The 27,027-nt window shown below is 45.6% G+C and overlaps 1 protein-coding gene across 1 annotated transcript; it reads right to left on the bottom strand.

The window, feature by feature from the left end:
- Window positions 1-211: 211 nt before the first annotated feature.
- Window positions 212-27,027, bottom strand: LOC8030068. The gene is made up of 21 exons (XM_029966243.2): window positions 26,595-27,027; window positions 25,681-25,828; window positions 23,649-23,766; window positions 21,771-21,836; window positions 21,465-21,530; window positions 20,836-21,020; window positions 19,982-20,058; window positions 19,816-19,889; window positions 18,407-18,564; window positions 16,760-17,026; window positions 15,089-15,308; window positions 13,953-14,063; window positions 13,779-13,823; window positions 11,655-11,981; window positions 7,321-7,443; window positions 6,590-6,707; window positions 5,778-5,928; window positions 3,871-3,933; window positions 3,303-3,375; window positions 1,448-1,501; window positions 212-693 (listed from the first exon to the last, which is right to left on the bottom strand). The coding sequence occupies exons 1-21, from the start codon at window positions 26,824-26,826 to the stop codon at window positions 526-528; spliced, it is 2,844 nt and encodes a 947-aa protein (XP_029822103.2). The 5' UTR covers window positions 26,827-27,027; the 3' UTR covers window positions 212-525.

Here is a 27,027-nt window from a genome sequence, read left to right as displayed (position 1 = left end):
CCAATGAAAGCACAAAGGATGGTGCAGTCACCAATGTTTTGGGGGCAGTAGGGCACATCTTAGAATTTCACTGTCGAGGAACTCGGCTCTTTAGGGTTGTCTCTGAAACGCGGTAACAACACTTAACTTACCTTTCTCGGGAAAGCCATGCAAACCGAATGGGAGAGTGGCAGAACTAACCTAACCAACTGCTACATTGAAACAAAACACCTTGCTTTATTACGCCACTTTAATGCCGTCAAATTTTCCCCTCGTATTCAAAATGCTGCATGTACAAAGAGAACTGGTAAAATCACCAGGCCCTAAAATCCCCTTACAAACTCGACCCCCTTATTTACATATCTGAGCTCAAGCCGATCGCAGTGTCGCTCTAGTCGGCAACGGGTTAAGAATCTAGTGGATGCTCCGCCTCCAGCATGCAGAAAGCTCGTGCTCAAGGAGCAGCGTCTGTTGGGTTCTTAACCTATCGCCGACTATGGGTGCCCAAACTCGCTGCGTGGCGCAACTACGGACGGAGCCACGTTCTCAGTCGGTGTCGGAGTCTGCGGCTGTGAATCCGTTGCGTAGAAGCTTGCTCTCGACGCCAGTCCTGTTGATGGCCATGAGGGGATGCATTGCCGAGCCCAGGCTGGGGTACAGCTTGGGAAAGAGGATCTCCTGTGCTGCCAGCAGCTGCTTCACTCGGTGCCGCTCCTTCGGGAAAACAATTTGGGAAGTAGAGCACTTATGGTGCCAGTGCTATAATCTGAAGCACTTTTCCATATCTAAAGTCGAAATTAAAATTTCCCCTGGTATAGTCGTGCCTCGTTAATATGTACCGCATTAACAAGCAGAGAATTATATACTAGGCAAAATTTTCGGGAATGAACAGGAAATACATGCATCTTTGTCTTGCTATTATAAAGTACTCACAGTATGGATGATTTTTGGGAGGAACAGAGACGGCCATATTGATCCGACATTACTGTATTGCATTGGTCGCTGTTGGCCTGCCTTTGGCTCGTTAATTGATATGTGGTGGTGTCAGCAACATGGGATAGTCTACTTCACTTTCAGAACGAGTGAAGAGGCGAAAATAAGCTCGCTAACTACCTCAAATTTTGTGCATAGCTCACACGCTTTGAAAAGCGACTCTTACCAAATCTGATTGAAGAAAAAAAAAAAAAAAAAAGCCTTTTTTGAGGAGCGAAAGTATGCAGGCAAGATGGTTAAGAAACCATCTAAACCGCTACGTGTCAGAAAGGTGTATATTTTGATAAAGTAACAAGTGCTAGCTGATCTTATATGCACATAGCAGCATCTTAATTCACTACACAAAGTGGGAAGTTAGTAATGTTCTGCAAGGAGCCTAATTATTTTTCACTACGGCTCAAGTTATGGTTACTGTCCCAAGCAAGCTGCAACAAATTATTCGAGTTCCGTAGTCCCCGCAACAACAAGGACGCACCTTAGGAGCCTCGAAACATGCGGGGCAGTTCTCGGCAATTACTGGCAGCCTCATCTGCAAAAGAAGAACAAAACGCACAACTTAAAGAAATGCTGAACCAAACATTTCAGTGTCCATAATAAGTGGCGCATTACAGACACTGAAATGTTTGGTTCAGCATCCCTTTAAAGGGGTAGGGAAACGAAATTCCAGCGCTCATTTTCTAGCTTGAATGTGTTGCATGTTGCAACCTAACCTCAAAAACACCAGTCTTTCGTTGAACGGCACAAGAAAACTAATTTTAAAGCTAAATAAACAATCTTTCAATGTACACCTGGTGGATGCATGCGGAGCCTATTTGGGAGGTAGTCTAGCAACGTTGTGGAATCTGCTGCGTAGTCGTGACGTAGCAGATTCCTTTGGAGCAGCGCCGCTCTTTGGCATTTCAACATTTTCCCTCTTAGCTTTCCTCCTCAACGCAACAGTCGCGCATCGTACCAAACGGTCCAAGAAGACGGAAAGGAAGGACTCCCCTCTTTCTCGGACCCTCGTTTGTGCAACCGGACACGGCCACTCCCCCTAGAAGATTAGCCCGTAGCTCAAAACTCGAACAAAAGTTGCTCTCCCCACCCCGCTCAGCCCTAAGCTGACGGTGTTGTGGAGCTACGTGCTCCTTGGGCCAGCCACACGCTCGTCACCCCACGGGTACTTCGAACGGCTCGGTTGTAACGCGCCGACGCTATTGACCCCACCACAACACTGACAACGCCCCCAAGGGTAAAGCTCATAAGCACACCTGCCTTGCTACTCCACGAACGCGGGAAATCTTTTCTTTCTGTTCTTGTTTGCGCCGGATATCCCATGACGCATCATGCTCTCCGTTCGCTTCTCCTTGAGCACTTGCTCCAGTGCACCGTTTGGAACGAAAAATATAGCCAGTCGTTCAAAATGCAAAGGTGCAATTATCATTTACGGTTATTATCCGTCATGCTTGAATCATTTCCGAACGAAATCTGAATATTTCAATTTTTGTTTCCGTACCCCTTTAAAAAAAACCTAAAAAGAAAGAAAAAAAAAAAAAAAAATTTTAAACAGTTTAATTGGGACACGCGTGTCAAAAAATAAATTGTATGCAAAAAAAAACATTTTTTAGAGCAATATTGACAGCGAGATTAATTTGAAATTCTGCATGCAAAGTCCATGACGTCATGGCACGGGTCATCCCGGAATGACCATCTCGGTCGTGAAGGTGAAGCCAATCCACCTCTCCTCTACGCGCCCCAAATGCCGAGAGAAAACAAGTGGAAAGGAGGTGACTGCCGACTAAATCATGTCTCACGCCATCAATATCAAAACATTTTTTTGAACAGTCTGGTTGGGACACGCGTGTAAAATATTTTCAGCGAAAAAAAAAGATTTTAAAACAATATTGACGGCGCGAGATTTATTTTAAATTTTGCGTGCCAAGTTTACGACGTCACGGAATGGTCATACGCACTTTCCACCTCAACGAGATGGTCATACGCTTTCTCCACCTCAACATGATGGCCAAGCCGATCCACATCTCCTACAAGCACCCGAAATGCAGAGGAGAAAACAAGTGGAAAGGGGGTGTACAATATTGATTGTGTCTCGCACTATCAATATTACTCTACAATTTTTTGGTTTTTTTCTCGCGTGAAATTAATTTTTTAACACGCATGTCCCAACCAGACTTAAAAAATTGTTTTTTTTTCTTTTCAGGTTTTTTTTTAAGTGCTGTATTCTTACAACTGGAACTGAAACACATTGTCTGATGTTCTTAAGCATAACTTAGCAGGCTCTTAAATGTTTTAGCAGGAACAGAGTTGGGACTTCAAGATAAGGCCAGACCGACCTCCTCAGCAAACTTGCGCAGGTTCTTCTCCCTGACGTACACAAAAGGCCGAGTAACGCGGAGGTCACCTTCCCTAAAAAAGAAAGGGAAACATTTTTTCTTTTTTTTTAAGTTAGGAGCAATGCGAGAACAGTAGCACATGTGAATTTGCTGTAAACATAGCATTCTAGTCTGTTGCAGGCTAAGAAAAGGCATGACAAGCCCCTCCCAGAAAGCTTCCTGCTTGCCGTGATAGGTCATTTCCTCCTCTTCGGCCTTTGCTCTGCTAAAGTGGAAAAGGTGAAGGGCTTTGTGGGAGGAGCAAGTCCTGCTATTCTTAACCTCCAACAGACCACAAAAAGAATAATAATAAGTCGGTAAAATTCAAACTGCAAGTTTGCATTGCATACATCGTAGCCGTTTCTTTTAGACCGCTGGGATAACATCGAACCATCCCCAAATAAAAACCACTTTCAGGTGTTTGTTGCAATGTCTGAGTGCAGCAGCATGAGGCATTGCTTACGAAAACGACCCATCAATTAGGGCGTAAAGCCGTCGATAAATAATTAATATTTGCGATTACACTCACCTCACGGTGTAGTTAGCCTTCATGGTCCTCAGACGGCCGTTGTGGAACACTGACATCACGAAGCTAGAATTGAAGAAAAACAGGAAGCTCATTTTGCCACCAACAGATGTTACAGGCGGTACCAATTACTTCCACAACCAGGTTACATTTATAAAAAAACAAAAATTATGGTATTCTTAAAATTTAGCACCAGCTTTTATTCATTTCATCAGGTGGAAGAAATAGGAACCGAACTAAGGTGCAGCTGTGGCAGGAGGCAGAAAGACGACCAGCTTTAAATCTCGGACAGAACAGTTGTATTGTTACCACACGCACTCGTCGTCTTCCTTGCCACGTGGCAAACTCCACAAAAAGATGAACAATTGTCGATCTGGCTTAACGTGACAATAGGCTGATCAAATCAACCAAGAGGGTCCAGATTAAAAGAAAAAAAAACAAAAAAAACAGTGAAAGCAACATTAATGTGGCCTGTGCAGGCGAGTTGTACGGTCTGGGAGGCGTAACATAGGTGGCTAATCATCACAATGAGTCAGATAATTAAGTAAAATTTGTTGATAAACTTTTTAATTTAGTGAAAATATATGAATATGGTTCCAATCAGAAACTTGCTCAGTGTCATCAAAAGCTACTGAATCAGTAAATTATAGACAGAAGGCAATGCTGGCCTTCCACCTGCTCCATGCGTTGTTAACATTAGTGCACACATGTAATTCTCACCTACTTCCCATCTTTCAAACATTTACTGATTTTTGATGACACTGAGCAAGTTTCCAACTGGAACCATACATTATTTTTCACTCATTAAAACATTCATTAACAAATTTTAGTGAATTGTCCGACTTACTATGACAACTATCCCCCTGTAGTATGTCCTGCCGAAAACTATGGGTTTTTAAACATTTTCGTTCAAGCGGCAGCTTTTTTTCTTTTTTTTTTTCACTGAAAAAGTTTTATGTAGACGTTTGTCACTTATTCTTTTTTTTTTTTCCGTTGATGTTTTAGGTTGATTGTCAGCATAGGTCTTTTAAGATCTCTTAGTAATTGAGACGTGTTTTTCTCTCAGTGCTGGTTAATTTGACCCTCGGTTTATGTCCCCAAAAGCTTGGCCTCATTGTGCCCTTTTGTAGATTGCCCCGCTGGAGGGTGCCCTCATTCTTTGCGAACATAGTGTGGCTTGAAGTGGTTTTCCTATGTGGAGAGCAAGTCGTCTGCTTCTTGCACAGGAGCTGCGGTGACATCCAAAACAACGCCGAGCTCCAATTGGCTTTGACTGAAAGGATAGTGGGTAGATCTCAATGCTAGATGCCTCGAGATCTACCCTCCATTTTTTTTTTTCAATCAGCAAATAAGAGCTTGGTGTTCTGACATCATCGCAACCCCCGTGAAAGAAGCAGACGAACTTGCTCTCACATTGTTTTGGACGAAGTGTGTCTGGACTTCAGCTGAAACGAAGTATACACGTTTGCAAGTACGGCCTCAGGCCGTTTCCATCTTGCTCAGTTGGGGTGCACTTTGGCGCGTCCTGATCCGATTACGACGCCTTGCTCCGAGCAAGGTAGCAGGGCCCTGAGGCTATATACTTGCAAACGTGTACATATTAAAATAATAAAGTGCGAGGGATTGTGTATCAGATGTAAATAAAAGTTTAACCGTTTTTCATCTTGATTGTTCGTTCCTATTTGCGATGTTTTCCGTCGATAGAAGTTGCTTTAAGCGTCTGCACGAAGCAGTTCGACAAAATGCAACGGAGTTTTGGAAATAAATAAACACACCTTCAGAGACAGGATTACCTAGCTTTCACTGCTTTTTTAATAAAAAATTTTGACCCACTAAAAAAAGAAAGCAGCCTGTAAAACGCAAGATCTTTTCTAGAACGGATTCAGAGGTGTAGGCGTAGGGGGACTAACCTCTCGGCAAGGTCGTCCAAGTGTTGCCCCAAGGCAAGAACATTGTAGCCCTCTCGGCGCGCGCAGGCGTAGATGCGGCCCCGTTTCATGCGGCTGCAGAAGCTGCAGATGGAAGTGCACTCGGGCAAGGCTGACGCTTGGTCCAGAATGCCTGGAACACGTCGGAACACTTCAGTTATACCACGACCACACTTCGCTCCCCATTAGGCGGACAGCGCAGTTGGGCTATGTGCTCGCCAGACCAATTAACAGTTGCAAGAATAAATCTTTAGAAGACATTTGGCACTGGCGGGTGCCAACGTGCCTGGAATCCACATAGAATGCTCGTTGCCCATACTGCCCAGGAGCGTAGTGCTTACGGCTTCGGCATATATCTTTCCCGCCTCTTTTACAGCTCAGTCTGCGCAATAATTTATTTTTCTAGCAAGCATTTATCTCAGGACCACTCAAGCAAACTTGTGCAACTAATTTGGCGAAGCAAAATTTTCTTTGAGCTATAAACGATGGCATCAAAGCTGGAATGGGCTACCCCACCAATACTAGCCTTGTGTAAATTGTCAAAAAATGTTGCCGAGTGTCCCACAACCTTGCGGCTTTCTCTGCAAGCTTACAGGTTGCTTACAAGCCTTCCCACAATATCGTTCAGTGTTTTCACTGCTGGTGTGACTGAATGTTCTTGTGGAATAAAATCTTTACTGCATACGCTGCTATGCCAAAGGGTCACCCTACAAGTTTAATGTACATGCAATGACGTCTATACGTCACTCCACTGGCGATAACAGTTACAAAACATATAAAAATACAGTGCTCACACTGTTCCTCGTAGAAGTAGGGAACTCCAAGGGCCGCCAGGTACTTTTTCAGAGGCCTGGGGTCGTACAGAGGACTGCCTGGATCCACTGTGACTGCACCCAGGTCAAACTTTTTTCCCTACACAACGAAGAAGCAAGCAGATATGGTCTCTGCCAGTTACCCTAGCAGCACTGTGGCTTTCCCTAGTTATCCTAATAGATATAACCTTTGTGAGTTACCCTGGTAGATGTGGCCTTCGCCAGTTACCCTAGCGGACGGGGCCTTTGCTATTGTTACTCTAGCACCATTTCTTACACATCTTCATGTTGTTAGAAACCTAAGGAGTCCTGCAACTTCTCCATACTCGAAGAAATGTTGTCAGCGTGTTCATGTAACCCGTTGGCATGGCTGCATGAGATCCCTTGAATTTGATAGGTTGAGATAGTGATTTCATTAAAGGTCCAGCTACAGCAGTAATAAACTCAAGGTCCAGCAACCGACCACAATAAGATGTCCCGAGACTCGAGGGACATCTTGCACACAGTTTTAATTTGCTGAAAATTTTAAGTTAAGGTTCCGTCCAGGTTGCTGAGTGAATGCTAAAACTTGGACTTGGAACAGAAGCCTTTTAAGCTGAGCTCGTACTCCAGGAAGAATATTACACGCCGAAACGACATAGCAAGCCCATCTGTCACGATTAATTGATTTCACTAGCCTTGACCGTGCAAAGAAGGTGGTTTGAGCTCCGCACCTTTCTCCGAAAGTAGAACTGGAATTGCCGGAGGGTGTGCAGTAGGGAAAGGGAGTCCTTTCCGCCGGACAGGCACACAAGCACCCGGTCTCCGTTGGCGAACATGCTGAACTCGGTCACTGCCTTTCCAAAAAGAAGAACATATAAACACCCTACTGCGAGACGAGCACAACTTGCGGCTCACGTGTTCAGCGGAAGCTCGAGTTGTGCACCGCAGATTTTTAAAAGCTTCTGCAAGTGACACCTTAAAGGGGCCCTGCAATCATATTTAAGCATCTACCTTTTTTGCGGTTTCCACGTCTCTTGGGGTTTGGGCAAGCCAGCGGGCACAGAGAGAGTGACTAAATATCAGTGCACCATATTTTAACTGGACGACGCGGAAACCTCTTCCACAGACGGGGGCGACCCGCGGTACCGAAAACGTGCGAAATGTGACGTCTTTGGTCCTGGGCTTCCTACTGGTCACAGTCGCTAAAAGGTTCTTTTTAGTCGAAATACAAAATATAAGTGGCACGAACCGTTTCAATTATTTATAAAAGTAGTTTTTGGTTAGTTTTTTAGATCAGAAAAGAAACAAATGCAGCTTATAAAGTACAGAAACAAGAAATGACCCGTCAATATACCCGCCACCAAGCAATGGAAAAGGCAGCACATACTAGAAAGGAGTAATGGGATCAGGCGCCGACACGGAGAGGTCCCGAATGTACGCGGTGGCGCTGCGGTCCTTTACGGACTGGAGGATCCGACCGGCTCCGAGCGTTCCGAAGGCCTTCAGCGAGCAGCTTTGTCTTGTGTTTTGGCCGTTTCGCGGTACGGCAGCGCAAAGTGGCTCCCATTCTGAACTGACCTTTACCCCGTGTTTGCAGTCGTTTGTGGCCAATGAAGTGTCATGCCGAATTAGTGTTTAATCGCGCAGCAAACGCAATGAGAGCCCCTTGGCTGCCCGCTGTATACAGCCTATCCAGAACATGCTATAGTGGCGCACTCTCGCGCCGTTGACACGGAGTGCGGCAGTTGTGGGCGCTCGCTGAGCTCATTATCCCTCATCCCTCCTCTAGTTCACGGCCACTCAAGCAACCAAGGACATCATGAGGGAGGTTATTTTTTGCTTGTTTTTATCATTTTAATTTGCCTATAACTTTTAAAATAAAGCGAAATTCGAGAAAAGAAAAGTTTCATTAGGTTACTACGGTCAGTGCGCTCAGGTTCGGTGCAAATTAAAAACCAGTAAAAATGAAAGCCGTTTACAAATCCCTGTAACTTCGAATTGGAGCGCAGCTCTTGAGGAGGAGTAGGGAAGGGTACTGAGGGGGGTCACGTCTAGGGATGCCGCGAACTTTTTTCGAATCGAAGTTTCAATGATCGAATCAAGCGGTTCGAAAGGTTCGAAAGATTTCGATTTTTTGAATTTTCTATATCGTAAAATTCGACGGAGGTCAAATTTTCGAACTTGTTAAGCTAAGAAGTTCGACGCTTTTCGAACTGTCAAACTTATTACGCTAAAAAATTTGATCTTTTTCGAACTTTCGAACTTGACTGACCAAAAAATTCGATGAATTTCGAACTTTCGAACTTATTTATCAAGAGAATTCGAAAAGTTTCGAACTTTCGAATTCTGAAAAGTCAGAAGTTCGACGAACTTCAAACTTTTAGGGTAAAAGTTCGACGTTCGTCGAACTTCGAAAGACCGGGAGACGGTTTCATTTGATTTCAAGTAGTGGTGTACATTCATAATTTTTTTTTTTCTCGAACTTTTACACGCGGTGCTGCGTTCCTTACAAAAGACAATGTCGTTTATTTCAATGTTCTTTTATGCTTAGGTTTAAAGAAATAAATCCCCGAAGGGGCGAGGAAGGACGACGGGTTTTTGACGATTATCGTTTGTGCCAGATTTGAAGCACGCTGCAGCCGGAGCTATTTATGGTAGATATGTTATACTTTTTTAAGAATGATCTATGTATAGCCTAGGTAAGTGCCGTCTTAAGATGTGATTATTGTTATTCAACGTGAGTTTCGAAGAAATGTCCAAACATGTATCTGCATGCAATTATGACCTAAACTTGATATTTATTTTCGTCTAAGTTGTTTGAGGTACCGCATTTAAATTAACACCACAGACAGTACATATCATTGCCATCTGCAGAATGCAAAACAATGTATTCATTGTTTTTTCACGTTAAGGAATAAATTAACTCATGGGAGAAGATTTCTAATAGTGTTCAAGTTCAGCACGTCATTAAAAGAAAACTTTCTTTTTTTTCGCTTCACGTTCCTGGGACGTGTTTCTTTTAGCCTGTACACATTTTGGTAAAAGAAACTTGTTTCGAAGTTCTGAACCTCTGAATATGCAAGAATAGAACACTTCCGACGAATTCTTGGTAGTTTTCTTTTTTTCTTTTTTTTCCTGCTTTTTATTCCCGCATTTATTATTTTTTTTTTTTTGTTACTATTGGCACAGGTGTTTAGGTCGAAAAGACAGCTTTGAACTTCCGAACCACTAAGCATGTGACGAGCAGTGCCTTCTGACAACGAGTTTCTAACAATGACCATCTACGCAACTTTTATGCAGTGAAGAGCGACAGTAGCTATACATATGCATAAATAATTTCAGATTAAAATAAGCTCGACCACGCCCTCTTTCCCCGTATTGTTTTTTTTAACAGTCCGAAATACCTGCAAGGGGAAGAAGGAGGCTGAAGCACCCCCCCCTCCCCCTTCGCTACCCTCTTTCCCCCGTTTTTCCTCTTTCGACGCCACTTGTATGGTAGAACGCTCCTCGACCTCGAGTTGTGTCGGCTTTTGTGCTTTTTGCGAGGCGATTCCTCCGTCCCAGAAAATAAACCTCCAGGACAATTATAAACTTCACCGGATCGGATTACTACCAGCGTGCAAGGGGTGGCGAGCTAGTTTGCCAGGTCGCATCAAGGTTTTTCTGAGCCTCGACCTCCTGCTCGCCCCTGGCCGTTTCGAACTGGATGAGTCTCGTAAAACAGTGTGTTTGTGTGATCACTACTGCGTGATGCAGGTTAAACCCCCCCCCCCCCGGGGCTGGCGGTCACTATTCTGCACTGGCAAATATTCTAGCACGTCCGGGACACTCGTCGCCTCATTTAATTGCCTGACCAACTTCGCAGAATCTAGATATCACACCCTAACTTTTCTAAACTTGATTTTGTGAAAACCAGTGAGTCGTGAAAACGTTATTTGAAACTGAAACTGTGGAGGAACTTGAAAATCGGACTTCGAACTTTGAAAACTTGGAAGAGAGAGAAATTCAAAATCTTCGAAGTTTCTTTTTTTTTAATTTAACGTTAAAAGAGAATCGAAACCTTCGAACTTTTCGAACTTTATGCAAAAAGAAATTCAAAATCTTTGAATTGTTCGAACTTCATGTCTATAAAAATTCGAAGCGTTCAAAGTTTTCGAATTTTTTTTTACAAAGAATTTTGAAATCTTCGAATTTATCGAACCTGAAGTAAAAAAATATTCGAAATATTCGAATTCGAAATTTTAGAAACCGTGAAAGCTTCCAAATTTTCGAATTCGAAACACCGCTGTGGTCAAAAGTTGCGAATTTTTCTAAATCGAACCTCGGTCGGTACGAAAATATCGAAATTTTTCAAAATCGAACCTCAGTTCGCTTCGCAAATATTGAAACCTTTCGAAATCGAACCTAGGCTGGTTCGCGACATCCCTAGTCACGTCACCTGCGGGTAGTCACGTGACCCCGGGGGGGTCACGTGATCTGGGGGGGAGGGGGGGGTCACGTGACCTCGGGGGATCACGTGACTTCGCGGGGGGGCACGTGATCTCGGGGGGGGGGGGGGGGGGGGGGTCACGTGACTTCCTCCCCCCCCCCCGGTTACGCTGACGGCGACGCCGCTCAGGCTGGAAACGGGCCCCTAAGAGCTGCGCTCTAAAAAGTACTTGCAGGGCCCCTTAAGCATCAAACTGGCTTCCGTTAGGCTGGGACTCGTGCGCCCTTGATTCCCTTCCTTTCCCAACTTTCCTTTCAGTGCGACATTTCCCTACCCACGGTCATTTCGTCTCAACTCTAGACCTTCAACACAAAAATGATGAAATTCTCTAGAAAGGACGTCCAACTACGCCCCAACTGGATACCCAACGTTTTGAGGACTCCTTAACCTCTTCTTCATGGGCGGCTATGGCAACGGTTTGGGTCACCCCTGAAAACGAAGCCGACTAGGCCTGGAAACGTTGAATGCCTAATTTGGCTTTGGTTGGACGTTCTTTCTAATTGCTTTCTCCACAACCGGACAGATTTCTGAGCGTTCCAGAAGTCAAAATTGTATCCAAGACGTCACACGACTCACTTTTAGAAACGGCTTGAAGATCTGCTTGGGAGGGGAGTGCCAGAGGAAACGTGTCACATCTTCGGATTTACTCTCGCTGCTGTTCCCTGGCAAAGCGGCAATCTCATTGGGCAGCGTTTCGCACTGCGCCGGATCGTCCGAGGGCTCAACTTTCGTTCTACATGATTCTGCTCGTAGAACAGGAGGAGCAAATGGAGACTCCTGGAAGGCAACCGTGTCCCCCTGGAGCAACTGCTGCGCTTCACTCGGAAGAAGGAACCACCGAAGTTTTGCGGAGTCATCGTCGAACATGACAGCTTGGTCGGCAAGCGATGCCCTGTTCGCCACCTGCAACGTGCACATACGAGTTGATTAACGCGGAATGTGTTGTGGGGCTGGGTTTTCAAGATAAGTGACACATTATGCTCAACTGACACACAGGTCAGGGTCTTCTAAGCTATACAGCCCCATAGGGGCATCTATATTTCCTGCTAAATATTGCTGAAAAGTCATGACGTTACACGACACCATCAACATCAAATGACCTCATGACGTCGTGTCACATTATGATGTCACGTTACACCCTGACGTCATAAGACACTGTGACATCACATGACATTAGGATGTCACGTCACATTACTATGCCACATGATAGGGCATTGCATGATACCCTTATTTCGCATGACACCATTACATCACAGCGTCCCAAGACACCGTAATGTCCCATGACACCGTACAGTGAAAGCTTGTTAATTCGAACTTCAAAAAATTTGAATTTATAAAATAATTTGAACTGTACAACTTGGTTGGTCCGGCCAAGCTCCATAGAAGTCTATGTACAAAAAAGCCCGTTAATTCAGAATGTGAGTAGGTTCCGCCACGGATAATTCGAACTACGTGCCACCGCGCCGGCGGCTTCGCACCTGGCACACGGCCAGAGAAACGCACCCGTCGGCTCCAAAACGGAGAGAATGGCGAGAGAAGGCGAAATTGGGAAAAATCTAACCGGCACGGAGGCAGCCAGAAGGCAGCGGTGGCTGCCTCCTCTCCGTTCTACGTGCACGTGACCTTTGAGACCCCTTGCCTGCGCCGATCTCATAGGCTTTGAAAATCTTGTCGTGCAGCTGTGCCTGGTGTGCATACAAAATTGACCCTCTCCTCCCCTTCCCCCCTCTTCTAGAACGCCTGCACGCATGCATGCGCACATACACATGCACGCACGCACACGTGCACGCACGCGTACACACACACACACACACACACATCTGTCTCGGCAGTTTCCGTCGAGTGTGCTCGTTTGTTTTCAGCTTTGGTGGTACCGGCCGTCGCTCGCGGTTCTTTGTGGTGTTGTTAACCCTCGGCTAAAGTTAGTTTCGGCAGACATCGGTGGTGTGGCGCCGGACTCAGAGATGCGACTTGAAGATAGCGTGTGCACGCGGCAAATACTGTGCCAAAACACTGCAAGAGAAGAGCGACATCCTGCAAGAAGTGGACGCCGGACTCTTGTCTAAGCGAGAAATCGCGAAGAAGCATGCAATACCGAAAACACGCTATCTACTTACATAAAGAATAAGAGAGCTATTGGAGACACCTTGGCGGCAGAAGTTGCCAACGAAAGTATCTCGACCTCGAGAAAGCGCTTTTGCTTTGGATTAAGGACGTGCGTGCACAGGGTATTCCACTGAGCAGCCCTGTAATACTGGCGAGGCAGCGGACTTCGCCCAGCAGCAGAGCAGCTGGGTTACGACAACTTTGCTGCTTCAGATGGGTGGCTGCACCGATTCCGCGAGCGTTAAGACTTTGTTTTCCGTGCTGTGTCGGGAGAAGCAAAGGCCGTTACTTCACTTTCGTTTGCTCGAACGTTCGTTAATCTGAACTGAGGTGGCTTCCCCTTGCGGTTTGAATTAACCAGCTTTTACTGTAATGTCACGTGACGTCAAGTTCAAGGAGTCGCACAACATTGTAATGTCGCGCAACACCGTGACGTCACACACAGACGCGGATCTCCCAGCATGTGCCCAGCTCATTCGCAACACTTTCGGCATGCATCCGAGTTCATCAGATATGGTCCAGAGATGGGAAAATTTATTTGATGCTCGCCACTACATTAAATAAAGTGCGAAGAGATCAACACCGGCTACTTGCCTTTGCAGCATTGGCGTACACCTGCTCAGCTTTTTGAAGGACCTCCTGAAAGATAGAAAAACAAGCAAAACAATAAAGGAAGAAAAAATTGACAGAAGGACTCAGGACGAAGTCTGGGGCGAGATAAATGTTACTCCGAAAGGCTTCCAAGCTTAGATGGGCTGATTGACGCACTTTCGGATTCTTTGCACACGCAGAGAAGTTGTCTTCGTCTTCACTGCCATGATAGGAGAACTTCCCGGTTCTGTATGAAATGGAGCCGAGCCATTTTCTTTCCTTGAAGACCTGTTAACAAGAAAAGAAGAGAATAGTTTCCCTGGTATTAGAAAAAAATTGGAAATATTAACTAACTGGGGATGTAATCCTCCCAGTAATGGCGAATGAAAAATCTGGTTAATACACAGCAATGTGGTAAAGGGCATTATTACGAAATGTTTTCAACATGGACTCTCAAACTGGGTATCCCAGAGCATCTACCTGGGTTCCCTGAGCCACCCAAATTTCCTTAGCCATCCTTGCCCCCACATAATCTGTTCTAGGGATTAAGCACTACTTTAGGAGATGACAATCGTCCACTAATGAACGACTATGTGCTGGGTACTCCCTAGTATGTGCATTATTGTTTACAGAACCTGTAGGCTTCTGCACTGCCAAACTACATCAATGCTGAAACCAGGAGGGCCTTTTCGAGGGAGACACGCCTTCCCTAACACCAACAAAACGTTTGAGAATCCCTGGTCTACAATCTAGCACATTTTCAGCTGATGATTTCCAATCGTGTTTACAAAATTCACACCTTTCACTGGTAAAATATTAAAACACCAACCGCAAAATACTGGTAGATTCTTCCGAAAACCTACGGTACATCCCCGAGAAAAATTCACGGTGTCTTTTTACCGCACAAATAAAATATGCATCGCCAGATGCTCAGCCTCTGCCCAAACTTGGTACAAGCGCTACAAACTGGATGCCTAGTTTTCAGAACTAACAGTTATGTTACTCAAAAGTTACAAGTGCTTTTTGAAAATTTCAAAGGGAAAATGGTGCCCGTTCCTAGTAGTAGTTGACGTCATTCATCCTCGTGTATTCGGGGGTTTGTAGGCCACCAACTTCCAATTTAAAATTTCCTAAAATTGCTTATAACTCTTGAATAAGATACGTTAACAGTTAGCTCCAAAACTTTTGTGTCTGGTTTGAACCATAAGCACTACATTTGGGCCAAGACTGAGCATTCGGCGATGCATAGTCTATTTTTGAGGGACACCCTGGACGTCGGACGGCTTAGCAATATGAACGCCAGCATTCCTAACCTGGTGCCTCGAGTGCTTCCACTCTCCGGTCTCCGGATTGAAGACGTACTGGGGCAGGAGAGTCCAGCCGTCCCTGGCAACCTGGCGGACCGCTTCGAGCACAAAGTCCACGTCCGCGTCCGGAAGGTAGAAGGAGAGGTTGAGCCGGACGAATCCAGGACGAAGCACTTCACGTTCCGAATGCTCGGTGTATCGCCTAAGGAGCGTGCGATCCAGCATCCTGTGCAACGACGCAACAAAGACCCAACAAAAGCGTGCTTTCATCAAACCGGTCAACACAATGGCGAAATGTCGTGGACATTTCACTAAGCTGTCTAGAATGCGTCTCCAATTAAAGTGTGTACTATGTGAGTCCTGCTGCAGGTCGCTCTCCAATGAAGCTTCAACAGCGGGGAGTTAGAACGCTGCGGCGACGACAACGCTCACATTCTCTCGTGCTTTTTGTTTTTTATTTTCTAGAACTTGTACGGTCAACTGCTAGGATCATGACATCCGGCAGCATAACACTCCGGCTTTTGTGACGTCATCTGTTGCCACTTTGGGACCGCTTTCGACGCGCGGGCGGGACAAGACGCCCAACGCGCCGATCAGGGATGCGTTCCGGATACCGTGATTTCAACGTCGAATGCTGCGGCCACATTTTACTGCAATGCGATAGACGTCTGCGAGTGGCCATGCTTCAAAAGATATAGTCTGGCTTCCACAGACGCAAAATGCTTTGCTCGGATGCCACTCTGGTAACCGCGGGTATGCCTTAGCGGGGCTCAACCATAGAACTATCTATATGCGTCAGCAGCAAGGTGACGGCGCAGAGGGGTCGTCCGTAAGCAACGGCGAAATCAAAAGGTGCCCATCGAGATGCTGGGAACGCAATTGGGTTAGTCTTTCGTCAGGGTTTCCGAAGGCGGGTTCAGATATTTGCTTTTGACAGTGACCAAGTGCGCCGTGCTCGCTCGCGACCGCTTATGACAAGAAAACCCAAGCAGCACAAATGTCTTGTGAACGTCCACAGCACATCCCTGGGATGTTAGGACATCCTAAAGACCTCCACAGGGTGAAGTGTGCTACTAGGGAATGTTGCACTGATGCCATCTGTCAGGTAACCCCTGAACACTACCAGGCATATACATTTCGTAATTTTTTATGCATTGTTCTTTCATTGTGGGTCGAAATAATTTTGACATTGTTATAAGCGACCGTCTGTCATACGCAGTGCATAGATATGATCTTGCAGATATCGCAGAGCTTTCAATGTGGTTATACGCAGATTGTAAATGTTGCAGGACTTCCCGAAAGGTTGCGCCAGCGTGTCCTCTCGTCGCGAGCAGTCGTAAGCAATGCGGTGGGCAAGTTCGTCTGCTTTTTGCAAGGGCTGCAGTGACATCAGAACGCCAATTTCTGATTGGCTTTAATCGAAGAATGGCGGGTAGACATCAAAGCAAGCTGCCTCGAAGTCTGCCCGCTATCCTTCAATTAGAACCAATCAGAGATCGGCATTCTGACGTCACCACAACCCCTGCAAAAGTAGCAAACGGACTTGCACTCCGCACAGCAACGCGCTTGTTCAGACTGAAAAGCAAATACGCAAACCAGCCTTAAAATCCATACCTTCTGTTTTCGGCAGCGCAAACCACACCACTCCCTGAATGCACAACTCTAAAACCGACAGACCTATTTTCTGCGAGGAGTTTCTCGTAGCGAAGGGCCAAATCTTCGTCGATGCCGAGTAGGTCCTGCGCGTAAGGACCTGCGCAAGCGCAGCCTCCGCGGGCCTGGATGCCGTACAGGTCGTTGAGGAGAGCGCAGACGAAGTTGTGGTGGAGGAAAAGTCCCGATGCCGGATGGCGGATGACAAAGGAAACGATTGGGAGACGCTTCGCTTTTCTGTTTCCAAGCACCACCAGGTCTGGGAGGTCGTGCCATGCGTCCATCATCCTCCTGCACCCAGCACGAGGGACACCACAATACCATTCCATGAAATAATCTATTTTTTTATTTATTTCTAAATATTGTCCTAGGGTCATCACGGTGTTTTTATTTTTCTTTTTGGATCCTATAAATCAAGGAATAAAACAGTAGCCTTAAAATAAAACAGACACACACAACAAACAAACATTGGCTGATATAAATAGCATGCAGCATCCCAGAGCACATGCTATCACCCAGATTGAAAAGACCAGCAAACAAGACTAACAAAAATATTTCAACACGTTTCACACATTGCCAAGAAGAAAATACAAGCATATACAATATGGAGAGTTAGGCTGCTCACCCCAAATAATTTGCTTCGAGAAGAAAAAAAAATGAAGAGAGAGAATGACTCAGGCACTGCCTACATGCTTCTAAAAAGCTGGCACATGTAAACAAAATTTTATTTTAATTTTGTGCCTTGTAGAGCATTTTCTCCTGACGCAGCATTCAGACGTGGCGGGGTTGAAAAAAAATACCAAATTGCTCTATCTGTTGGATAAAAAGCGCTAGAATTCAGAAGCTTTCTACCAATAGATTGTTCTACTTCTTTACAGCCATTCAGTGGAAACTTACTTTATTTTTCGTTGCCTAACCCACGTTACTTCAGGATCCAGCACGTCAACCATAGTGGGTTTATAAATGTGGCTCTTCTATTTTTATGACTAGCTAGGTAACATTCTAAAATCAATTTAGGAAAAGCATAATGTAAAACCCTTTATTTTTGGGGCCCGTTTTTCGCAAATCGGTCACAGAGGACATAATTGCAGCCACTAAATTTGGCGAACTCCAGACGCCTGCATTGAAACTCTCAAGGACCGAAATTTTTGCATGCCCCCAAATTTCACAAATTTTTAAATTCGCAAAAATTAAGGGCTTGCAAACATTAAGGGTTTTACAGAATTTTATAGGACGACGGTGATGCGAATGGCCCTAACAAGAGGGGCACCCTCAAGCACCAAAATTTCTATCCATTCTTATTCTGCGCCATCTTTATTTGCAACTTAAACATAGCTAAGCAAGTCACTTATGCGAGACAATTGCCAAAGTACCTCCGTTGCAGGTCAAGAAAAGCAGGACAAGCTATCTCCACAAAGCCCTTCTTTAAACTTTAGTAAGTGACCTCTGGAGAGGAGGAAAACGAAGGGGAGGAAACAACCAATCATGACCAACAGCGAGCTTCGTGGGAGGGGCTCGTCTTACTTTCCTTAGACCGCAACAGACTACAAAAATTTGAGGAATCGAGAACAAGAGACCACCATTCACCTTCATGCTGGCTAAACGTCGCGACGATCAATCGTGAAACGCACGCCCGTTTACCCTTCTGCACAGCCTTTGTAAGAATGTCACCTGCAGAGCTGCTCCTCGCGAGACGAGAGAAAATCGGGGTCGATGGCATCCTTGAGCTGGAAAGCCAGGCCGCAGCGGATGGCCCCAACAATGGATGGCGTCCCACCTTCCTCCCTCGCCTCCACTTCCCTTAGGTAGCGGTGGCTCGTCCTGGACACCTGCGCCCGGCAGACACTGGCCTGTTTATTGAAGCATCGTCAAGTAATCATAATAATAATAATAATAATGTTAATGATGATGAGAGTTGCTGAAAGACATGTGGCTGAACAACTTTTTTTTCCAATAAACATATTTGCAGCTTTTCAGAAGCCACAAAAAATGGGCATTATAAATATATACATATATATATATATATATATATTTTTTTTTTTTTTTAATTGATTGTGTTCTTCTGATGACCCACGACTTTGATTATATTTGGTGTGTGTTTCGAGCGGCACGTGAACACGGAAAAGAGAGTGAGCGTGAGTGAAACCGGCCAGTTCTCAATTGGCGGTTTTTGGGCAGAAAGAAAACAAATTTCGACCCGCAAATTGTGCTCTGGCTAGTTGGGTTCTCATATCTCGTGTACAAATAAAAACCTTGGCAGCATGAGTACCCTGTCAGCATCCCTTTAGGGTAACAAAATGAAATGAAAATGAAATGAAAAGTGGCGTTGCCTGCCGCGGTCCTGGCAGTATTACAACAGCAAAGGTGGATACAGCAGACGCCTGTTCTGCCACAGGTCGCTCTCCCACCCAACGGTCCCCAAAAGCTTCGGCAGTTAGTAGCGACGACGGAGATGCTTGCGTTCTGTCGTGCTTTCTGCAGGAACTTCTACGACCCACTACCAGGATCGCAACGTCTGACTGCGTGTCGCTCCAGCCTTTGCGATGTCGTTCGCTGCCACTTTGTAACTGCTTTCGATACACGGGTAGAAAAAAATGGGAAGCGCGACAGATGTAGACGTTTTCCTGGCAGCACGATTCGAACGAGCGCGTTGCAACCGTTTGTCGCCGCTCACGACGAAAGAACGTCGGTGTGCTTGAATTCGAGAGCGTTTCCGGCTGCTCGGTCAGGGTCGCGTGGTTTACGGGTTGTGCTTGCAAAACGGGTTGCGAGGAGGGGCCGAAAACATTGATTGCCCGCGGCCTCTACAGACTTTGCTCGGCCTCTCCACCTGCTCTTTTCCTTGGCGCTTAAGGACGTGCATGCGCGGACAGGCAAACCATCTGTGCAGGAAGTGTCCGCCAAAAAACTGTGAACGCTCTCCACGGCTCTCCGATCATCGATGACAAAGGTGTCATACACCCGAATGAACAACGACGAAGGTGTCGTTCACCCGAATGAAGTAAGACGAAGATGCCGTGCGCTCAAATATTGGGGACAGGATCCTGTCGAATAAAAACGCTTCGAAGGCGCAAACTCACAAAAAACACAGATCCGCCGCCACAGCCGGAGGGCACGGCATTCACAAAGAGCTTTTTCTTGGCAACCAAGATCCCTATAAGCAAAAAAAAAAAATTAAGAACTTTTTGCATAATTTCTGTTGCATACGCACTCAAGAAATGAGTCAACCAAGGGCCAGTCATTTACCCGGCGTGTCTGGTCCGCCCACAAACTTGTGAGGAGATATGAAGATGGCATCCTTATATGCCAGTCCCTGTTCAACGCTGCAAAAATGTTTTGGGACAACAATGGCACGTGCAAAACAAACCAAATGTAAACACTTTGGTAGCGAGTTGAGCAAGCCCAGGCACCGTAAAAGCTGATTCACAGAAATGATTAGAAGCTTTAATTCATTGAGGTTTAACTCGGCCTGCAGTTTCAAAAAATATTTCAGTCGTTCCTTTACGAAAGAATTTAATAAAATGACCAGGCAGACGTCCAAGTGTTCTGATCGATATCGGGTGGTGACGTCCGGCACATGAAAATATGAAAAGGAAGCAAAAGAAAGTCTAAGGAATACTACAAAAACTACTACCGTAATAACCCGAAAGATAACTCACCACTATTTTTAGCTTAATTTGCTATTTTCTTTTAAATACCGAAAGATAGCCCACCCCTAACATTGTAGAGTTCGGATCAATGATTACCTCGGCGTAAATGCGGCTAGGTAGCTATGGCGGGATACAAGCGAACATTGCTGACTGGGAAGTACAGCCATATTTGCTTTATTGTCCCTCGCTACAATAACAAGTTTGGCAGGAAACAATGATCTAGAAATAGTGTTTTTTTTACTTTTCTTGGTTGTACACAGAAAATTAGCCCACTTGTTATTTTCACCAGATTTTCTCTCGATTTTAGGTAGGCTATATCTCGGGACATTGCGATAAACACTTCTCTCGACCAGTAGTTCATGCCACAGGATGCGCAAAAGAAACGTTTTGAATAAATAAATAACTCCGGCACTGTCGTAAAGCAAGCGTTCCAAGCACGTCGAGACTTGCCTAGGTACCACTGGGTTCATGTCCACTTGAACATAAGGCGCCGCAGAAGCGTAGTCCCAAAACGCGAGGGCACCGTAGCGATGAAGCAAAGCCGTCACCGCAACGTCGTCCATCAAAATTCCCGTGATGTTTGACGCAGCCGTGAAGCAGCCAATCAGCTGCCTTGACCTCTCCCCCGCATACTCCTGAAGCCAGAACAATAGTGAAGTAGTCGCATGAAAGAAAGGACTCGCGGGAAGGAAAAACACGGCGACCATAGAGTCACGGTGGGGACGAGAAGAGCAGGTAGGTCTTCCAGTTCTCCCACCTTTAGTGCGAGCTTCTTACTACCTTCGATAAGACGTGGCACGTCGTGAGGTTTGAGCGTGCGCACGCAGTCAAAGCGCAGCGGAAGGCAGGCAGCTGCCTTTTTTCTGGCTCGCAAATTCCCTAAGAAACTGTTACGGCTGGGGTGAACAGATCCATATGTGGATCCCGCTCCTCGGCAATATATTCGCGTAATACATTTTCAGATGAGACGCTCAAAGGAATTTAGCCTCTAAATAGCATAGGCTGCGGTATCCCGACGGGCTCCTCTATCGTGGGTTAAGAACGTGAAAGCTTACGCCCTCAACAACGTTAATACGTACCTTGAGTTTGGCCTCCAGAACAGACATGTCTAAAACACCGTCTGCTGTTTCAGACACCCTGACAATCTGGAAAAAAGAGCGCTCATGAATGCGGCGGTCGTAGTCTGTGGCGGGTTCAGAGCAGCACAAGCTCCACCCACAAAGCCTTCCACTCTTTTCACTTTAACCAAGCAAACGCCAGAGAGGAGAAAACCAGCAATCGTAACAAGGAGAGAGGCAGGTGGGAAGGGCTTCAACTTGACTCGCACCACGAATGGATTGTTTGGGCTGGTAAGCTCATGAGAAAAGAAAATAAGGTTCTCTCACCTCGGCTTTGATTTCCCGCCAGGGAAGTAGGACAGAATGATGAGTAAACGTGTCCACGAAAACAACCTGGAGTTGTAAGGGAATGTAAACGCACAGTTTGTGCCCACACTCCGTGAGCAAACGGTACTCAGAGATCATGCAGTCTCCAGAGTAGATAGTCCGTGCGGACTATCTACTCTGGAGACAACAAAATAATAGTTGGATTCCACCACCGATCTCCGCTAGGGAACTGGAAAGCGCATTGAGCAAACAGGTATGAAGCCACTGGAACTAAGCGACTTGTCCCGCAGTCAGGGTGCTGTATTTTTTTTTTTTTTGTCACCTCGAGAGAGCTTGTTTGTTGCACAGTAACAGCGCATATGCAGACCTGAGAAGTCTCCTGGGAAGCCGTTGGATGTGAAAATTTTAGAGATTCTAGTTGATCAAGTGTGCATATGTCCCACATTCAAATGCCTTATCTTTGGGATTTCATTCAAAACAGGATTATTCAAACCAACTCAAAGATACAAAAAAGCATAGACCAAAACGTCGACTGAAGGCACTAGGAAGCCCAGCAATGACCGACTTCCGAGATAAGCATCAAACTTTTGATGGCTTCACTTGTGCCAGGCTCAGACATCAGCAATGTGCCATCCAGCCCTCTATAGTAGAGAACAGTGGATTGCACGGCACGTGCGGACTATCTACTCTGCATTAGTGTATCAAATCTTGCACATCAAATCGGTAAAAAAATCCATAAAATCGGAGCAGGACTGCAGGTGCTGCTCCGATTTTATGTTCCCCTTCTCCAGGATTATTGTTATTCTTGTCCAGCTCGCTTGCACCTTTGCATTAATTGCATTATCACTGCAGGTGTGTAGTTGCATTTTGATATAAAAGCGAAACTTCATGATGCACCAAATTTTGTGTGTGTGTGTGTGTGTGTGTGTGTGTGTGTGTGTGTGTGTGTGTGTGTGTGTGTGTGTGTGTGTGTGTGTGTGTGTGTGTGTGTGTGTGTGTGTGTGTGTGTGTGTGTGTGTGTGTGTGTGTGTGTGTGTGTGTGTGTGTGTGTGTGTGTGTGTGTGTGTGTGTGTGTGTGTGTGTGTGTGTGTGTGTGTGTGTGTGTGTGTGTGTGTGTGTGTGTGTGTGTGTGTGTGTGTGTGTGTGTGTGTGTGTGTGTGTGTGTGTGTGTGTGTGTGTGTGTGTGTGTGTGTGTGTGTGTGTGTGTGTGTGTGTGTGTGTGTGTGTGTGTGTGTGTGTGTGTGTGTGTGTGTGTGTGTGTGTGTGTGTGTGTGTGTGTGTGTGTGTGTGTGTGTGTGTGTGTGTGTGTGTGTGTGCGCGTGTGTGTGCGCACGTGCGTGCGTGTGTGTGTGTGTGTTTTTGTGTGTTTTCTTTTATAAGAATGTTGTCAAAGGTTATGCATGCCTTATATTTTTGTAAACCGAGCCAAGTTGTTTTCAATGATGCCCAGAAATTTACTTATGCAGACAGCAAGTCCTCTGCTTCAAGGATAGTGGGTAGACCTCAAGGCAAGCTGCCTGGAGGATCTCCCACATCCTTTATTCAGAACCAAGCAGAGCTTGGCATTCTGACGTCACCAGAACGCCTGCAAAAGAAGAAGACGAACTTGCGCTCTGCATTAAAGTGTACCATACCTATAAATTTATTAAAATGAGAAGTACTCAAAAGTAATTAAGAACTTAATTAATCTGAATGTCATTAATTTTTCTAAGTAGGCAGTTTGGCAAAGACCAATATGGCATCAACCTCATCTTTGTGCGATGCACACTTTTTGCAGAAGCAATTCGGCCAGAGTTTCGTGAAACACCCTGTATACAAATGACTGGGCATGCATGATTCCTCAAAATGATTAGACAGCAGTCAAACGGCAAAACTTACAGGAGGTACAGAAAGGGCAAGGGCAGCAATCAGTTTATGGACTGCACCAGTGCAGCCGGTACCCACGAAAACAACGGAGTCACTCTCGCTGGCATTGACGCTGGCTCGCACAATGTCCCTGCATGGTGCACAACATTTCCAGGGCTGTTCTCAAGATCACTTTTCATCTCACCAATTCAAAGCTTACATTCAATTAGGAGTAAAGTGTACAATTTCACTCTCTTCTGGCGTCTGCAAACTTTGGTGATTGAGTATTGGTTTAGTTTGTGCTGCACTGGTGATTAAGTCGTTCATACAATCCCCTCTTATTGGACAAACAGTAACTCAAAAGACAGGTTTATATTTAGTGACAAATAGCAGCAGATGCCATATTACTGCGGGGGCATTCGCAAAGCTATGTGTTTGAGGGGGAGACACAGCACCAGAAATCAATGAATCAGGACCGAAAATAGCATCGGCGCAATGCACCCCGACAGTGCAATCAGATAAGAACTGCCACAACAACACGGTTCAATTGCAAAGAGAGAAAAAGGGATACCTTGGGCACAATTCTAACTGGTGCACAGAAATTAGCCTACAACTCTGGCAGTACCTTTGCATGCATGTGCGGTCAGGCTGAAGCCAGAGAATGCCTAATGCTTGTCACTGCCAAAGAACTTTGCAGAAGAATCATTCAACTCCTATGTCATGGCGGTAGTTTTGCTAATGTTCAGGTGAAATATGTGCAAATTTTTGTTTCTCTTGTGTTTGGTAGAGCTTTGTGTACTTATTTTACTAACAAGAAACAGACTAAAGGCTTCTCAATAAATACCCTAGCTACCTTTCTAAACCTAGCAAAAAAGCAAAAACGCAATTATCAAAAAGAAAACAGTTTAAAATCACCATTGGTGTACTTTTAATGACAATTGTATGGGTGGGATCAAAACTGCCCAAAGCTCACTTAATGTGGTTGAACTCACCGAAACATTAATCATCCGAACTTGTAAGGGTATGGGGACAAAAGTGTATGAATAACTGGTACAAGAATTAATTGTAAAAGATATGACAGTCATCTGTCTCGCGTCCATCTCAAAACAACACCATCCTGTGCTAACAAGGAATGTGAGAGCAAAGTGCACGGAATGGGATGTAAAAGTGTACATGACAGGAGTGCAAAAACTTCACTCACTGGTTCCTCACATTTAGCTTTAGTTATGGCCGATGTTCAGGTTTACTATGAGCAATGCACAAATGACAGCCAAACTATGTACTGCACTGAAATGTGTGCAAGATGATTTGCACTATAGACAGTGACAGGTTAAGAGCACCTTTTTCAAATCGAGCAGAGCAAACACTTGAGAGGAGGTCACCTCCTCTCCAGCTAATACAGAAAGAGGTGGGAGGAGCTTCCGCTTTACTCTTAACCTGTCATCGACTATAATGTTTTCTAAGTCACATACCTTTTCAACAAATAAAACATGTCACTTTTTTTGCCAGGCGCAAGTTTGCCTGCTTCTTGCACAGGGATTGTGATGATGTCAGAATGTCGAGCTCTTATTGGCTGATTGAAAAAAATAGTGAATAGACCTCAAGGCATCTAGCATTGAGGTCTAACCACTATCCTTTCAATCAGAGCCAATCAGAGCTCGACGTTCTGATGTCATTGCAAACCCTACGCAAGCTGCAGATCGACACACTTGTGCTTCGCATACCTTTTTATCTTTAAATGAATTTGCAGCTGTTGGTTATTTATGGCGGACATGTAGCGTTTGTTGAAGACGGAAATGGTATCGATGGCCAAGAGTGTTAATGCACTGCATTTCAGAGCACGTACGGGGAGCAAAAGCTCACACTACCGCACCAAGGAATCCTGGGTTCAATACCCACTCCTGCTCATTTTGATCTGGATAAGCGTCATACTGGCATGCGGTCATGCAACCACTACTGCGTGATGTTCGTTAAAGACGCCAAGCTAACAATGGTAAATTTCTCATTGACAGCAGAGACAACCATTGGGGTGCCCCCTGACCTAAAATATGACGAAGAGTATCACCTGGCTTCATGCCGAAACAACGTCGTCTGCAGTGCTGTGACGGACGTCGTGGTGTGCATGTTGCCGTACATCGGCAATACCTCGTCCCGAATGAAGTCCTCGATGAACGTCAGCGACCTTCCAGATGCCGTGTGATCACAGTACATCACTGAAGGGGCAGGACATAACACACAGAAAAACTTGTGATGATCAGATGTAATCTTTAATGAGACCAAAAAGGAAGGAAACACACACACACACAGACACAAAGCAATGATTTAAAAAGTTATCTAAGATATGTTTCAAATGGAATCCTATGGGAAGCGGAAGTTTGTCTGCTTCCTTTGCAGAGGTTCTGGTGACATCAGAACGCCAAGTTCTGATTGGCTTTGATTGAAAGATATGGGTAGACCTCAAAGCAGCTTGCTTTGACGTTTACCCATAGTCTACCCACTATCCTCCAATCAGAGCCAATCAGAGCTTGCCGTTCTGACGTCACCAGAACGCCTGCAAAAGAAGGAGACGAACTTGCGCTTCGCATACGCCAACTCATAGTTTGCAGTTTGTCTACACCGGGTGTGGCCACCGTACATGCGCAGAGACAAGGTTGGCGTGAGGTGAAGCATCTGCGCATGCACCGTGCCGATAGCAGCGCTACCGCAGCGGTGTGACGTCATAGCCGAACACTGGTTCACAAATTCAGGAAACAGCGTCTGTTCTCCATTCATCGTGTGCTCTGGAATTCAAAGGATTGCCGAAACTCTGAACACTGACAGAAAGTGAAATTAAACTCCAATTCGTAAGTACCCAAACAACGTTCCATCCGAGTACTCGAACACCCTGTCGGACTTAGTATTGTCAATAACTGCGCACTTTGGTATACGACGACACAAGCGGTCGACGACACGTAAAGAAAGTTCTCAGTTGCACCTTACCTTTCTGCCGGCCGAACGGTCCTACGAAGCTGGCATCTTTTCCGATGACACTGTCGTGAATGTACCTCAGGAGCTGCTCATCGCCCACACCTTTTCTGTCCCCGGCCTTTTGCTTGAAGGAACCGAAAGCGTATGCTTCGGGTAGATCGTAAAATTTGCGGTCCGCGTGTACTTTGGATGCGTCGCCAGCACCGCTCCTCACAGAGCCGCTTGTCTGTGTATTCGTCGACATCTTCGGTGCTCAAAAAGCCCCGGCCCCGTGAGCTCGGACTTCGAAATCGGTAGCCTGCACTTCTGTCGTAGTAGGGACGAGGCTGGGGAGGCCAACGTGGTAAGGAAACTTCATGAGAACACGTGTGTCTGTTTACAACTACGTGACTACGTCGACTACGTGACTACGTCTCGCAATCCAGGACTTGCAGGTAGGGGTGTC

This window comes from Ixodes scapularis, unplaced genomic scaffold (genome assembly GCF_016920785.2).
Source record: "Ixodes scapularis isolate PalLabHiFi unplaced genomic scaffold, ASM1692078v2 PGA_scaffold13__105_contigs__length_92229423, whole genome shotgun sequence".
NCBI lineage: Eukaryota > Metazoa > Arthropoda > Arachnida > Ixodida > Ixodidae > Ixodes > Ixodes scapularis.
Note: the sequence above shows the minus strand (reverse complement) of the source record. Positions and strands in the feature narration are given on the sequence as shown.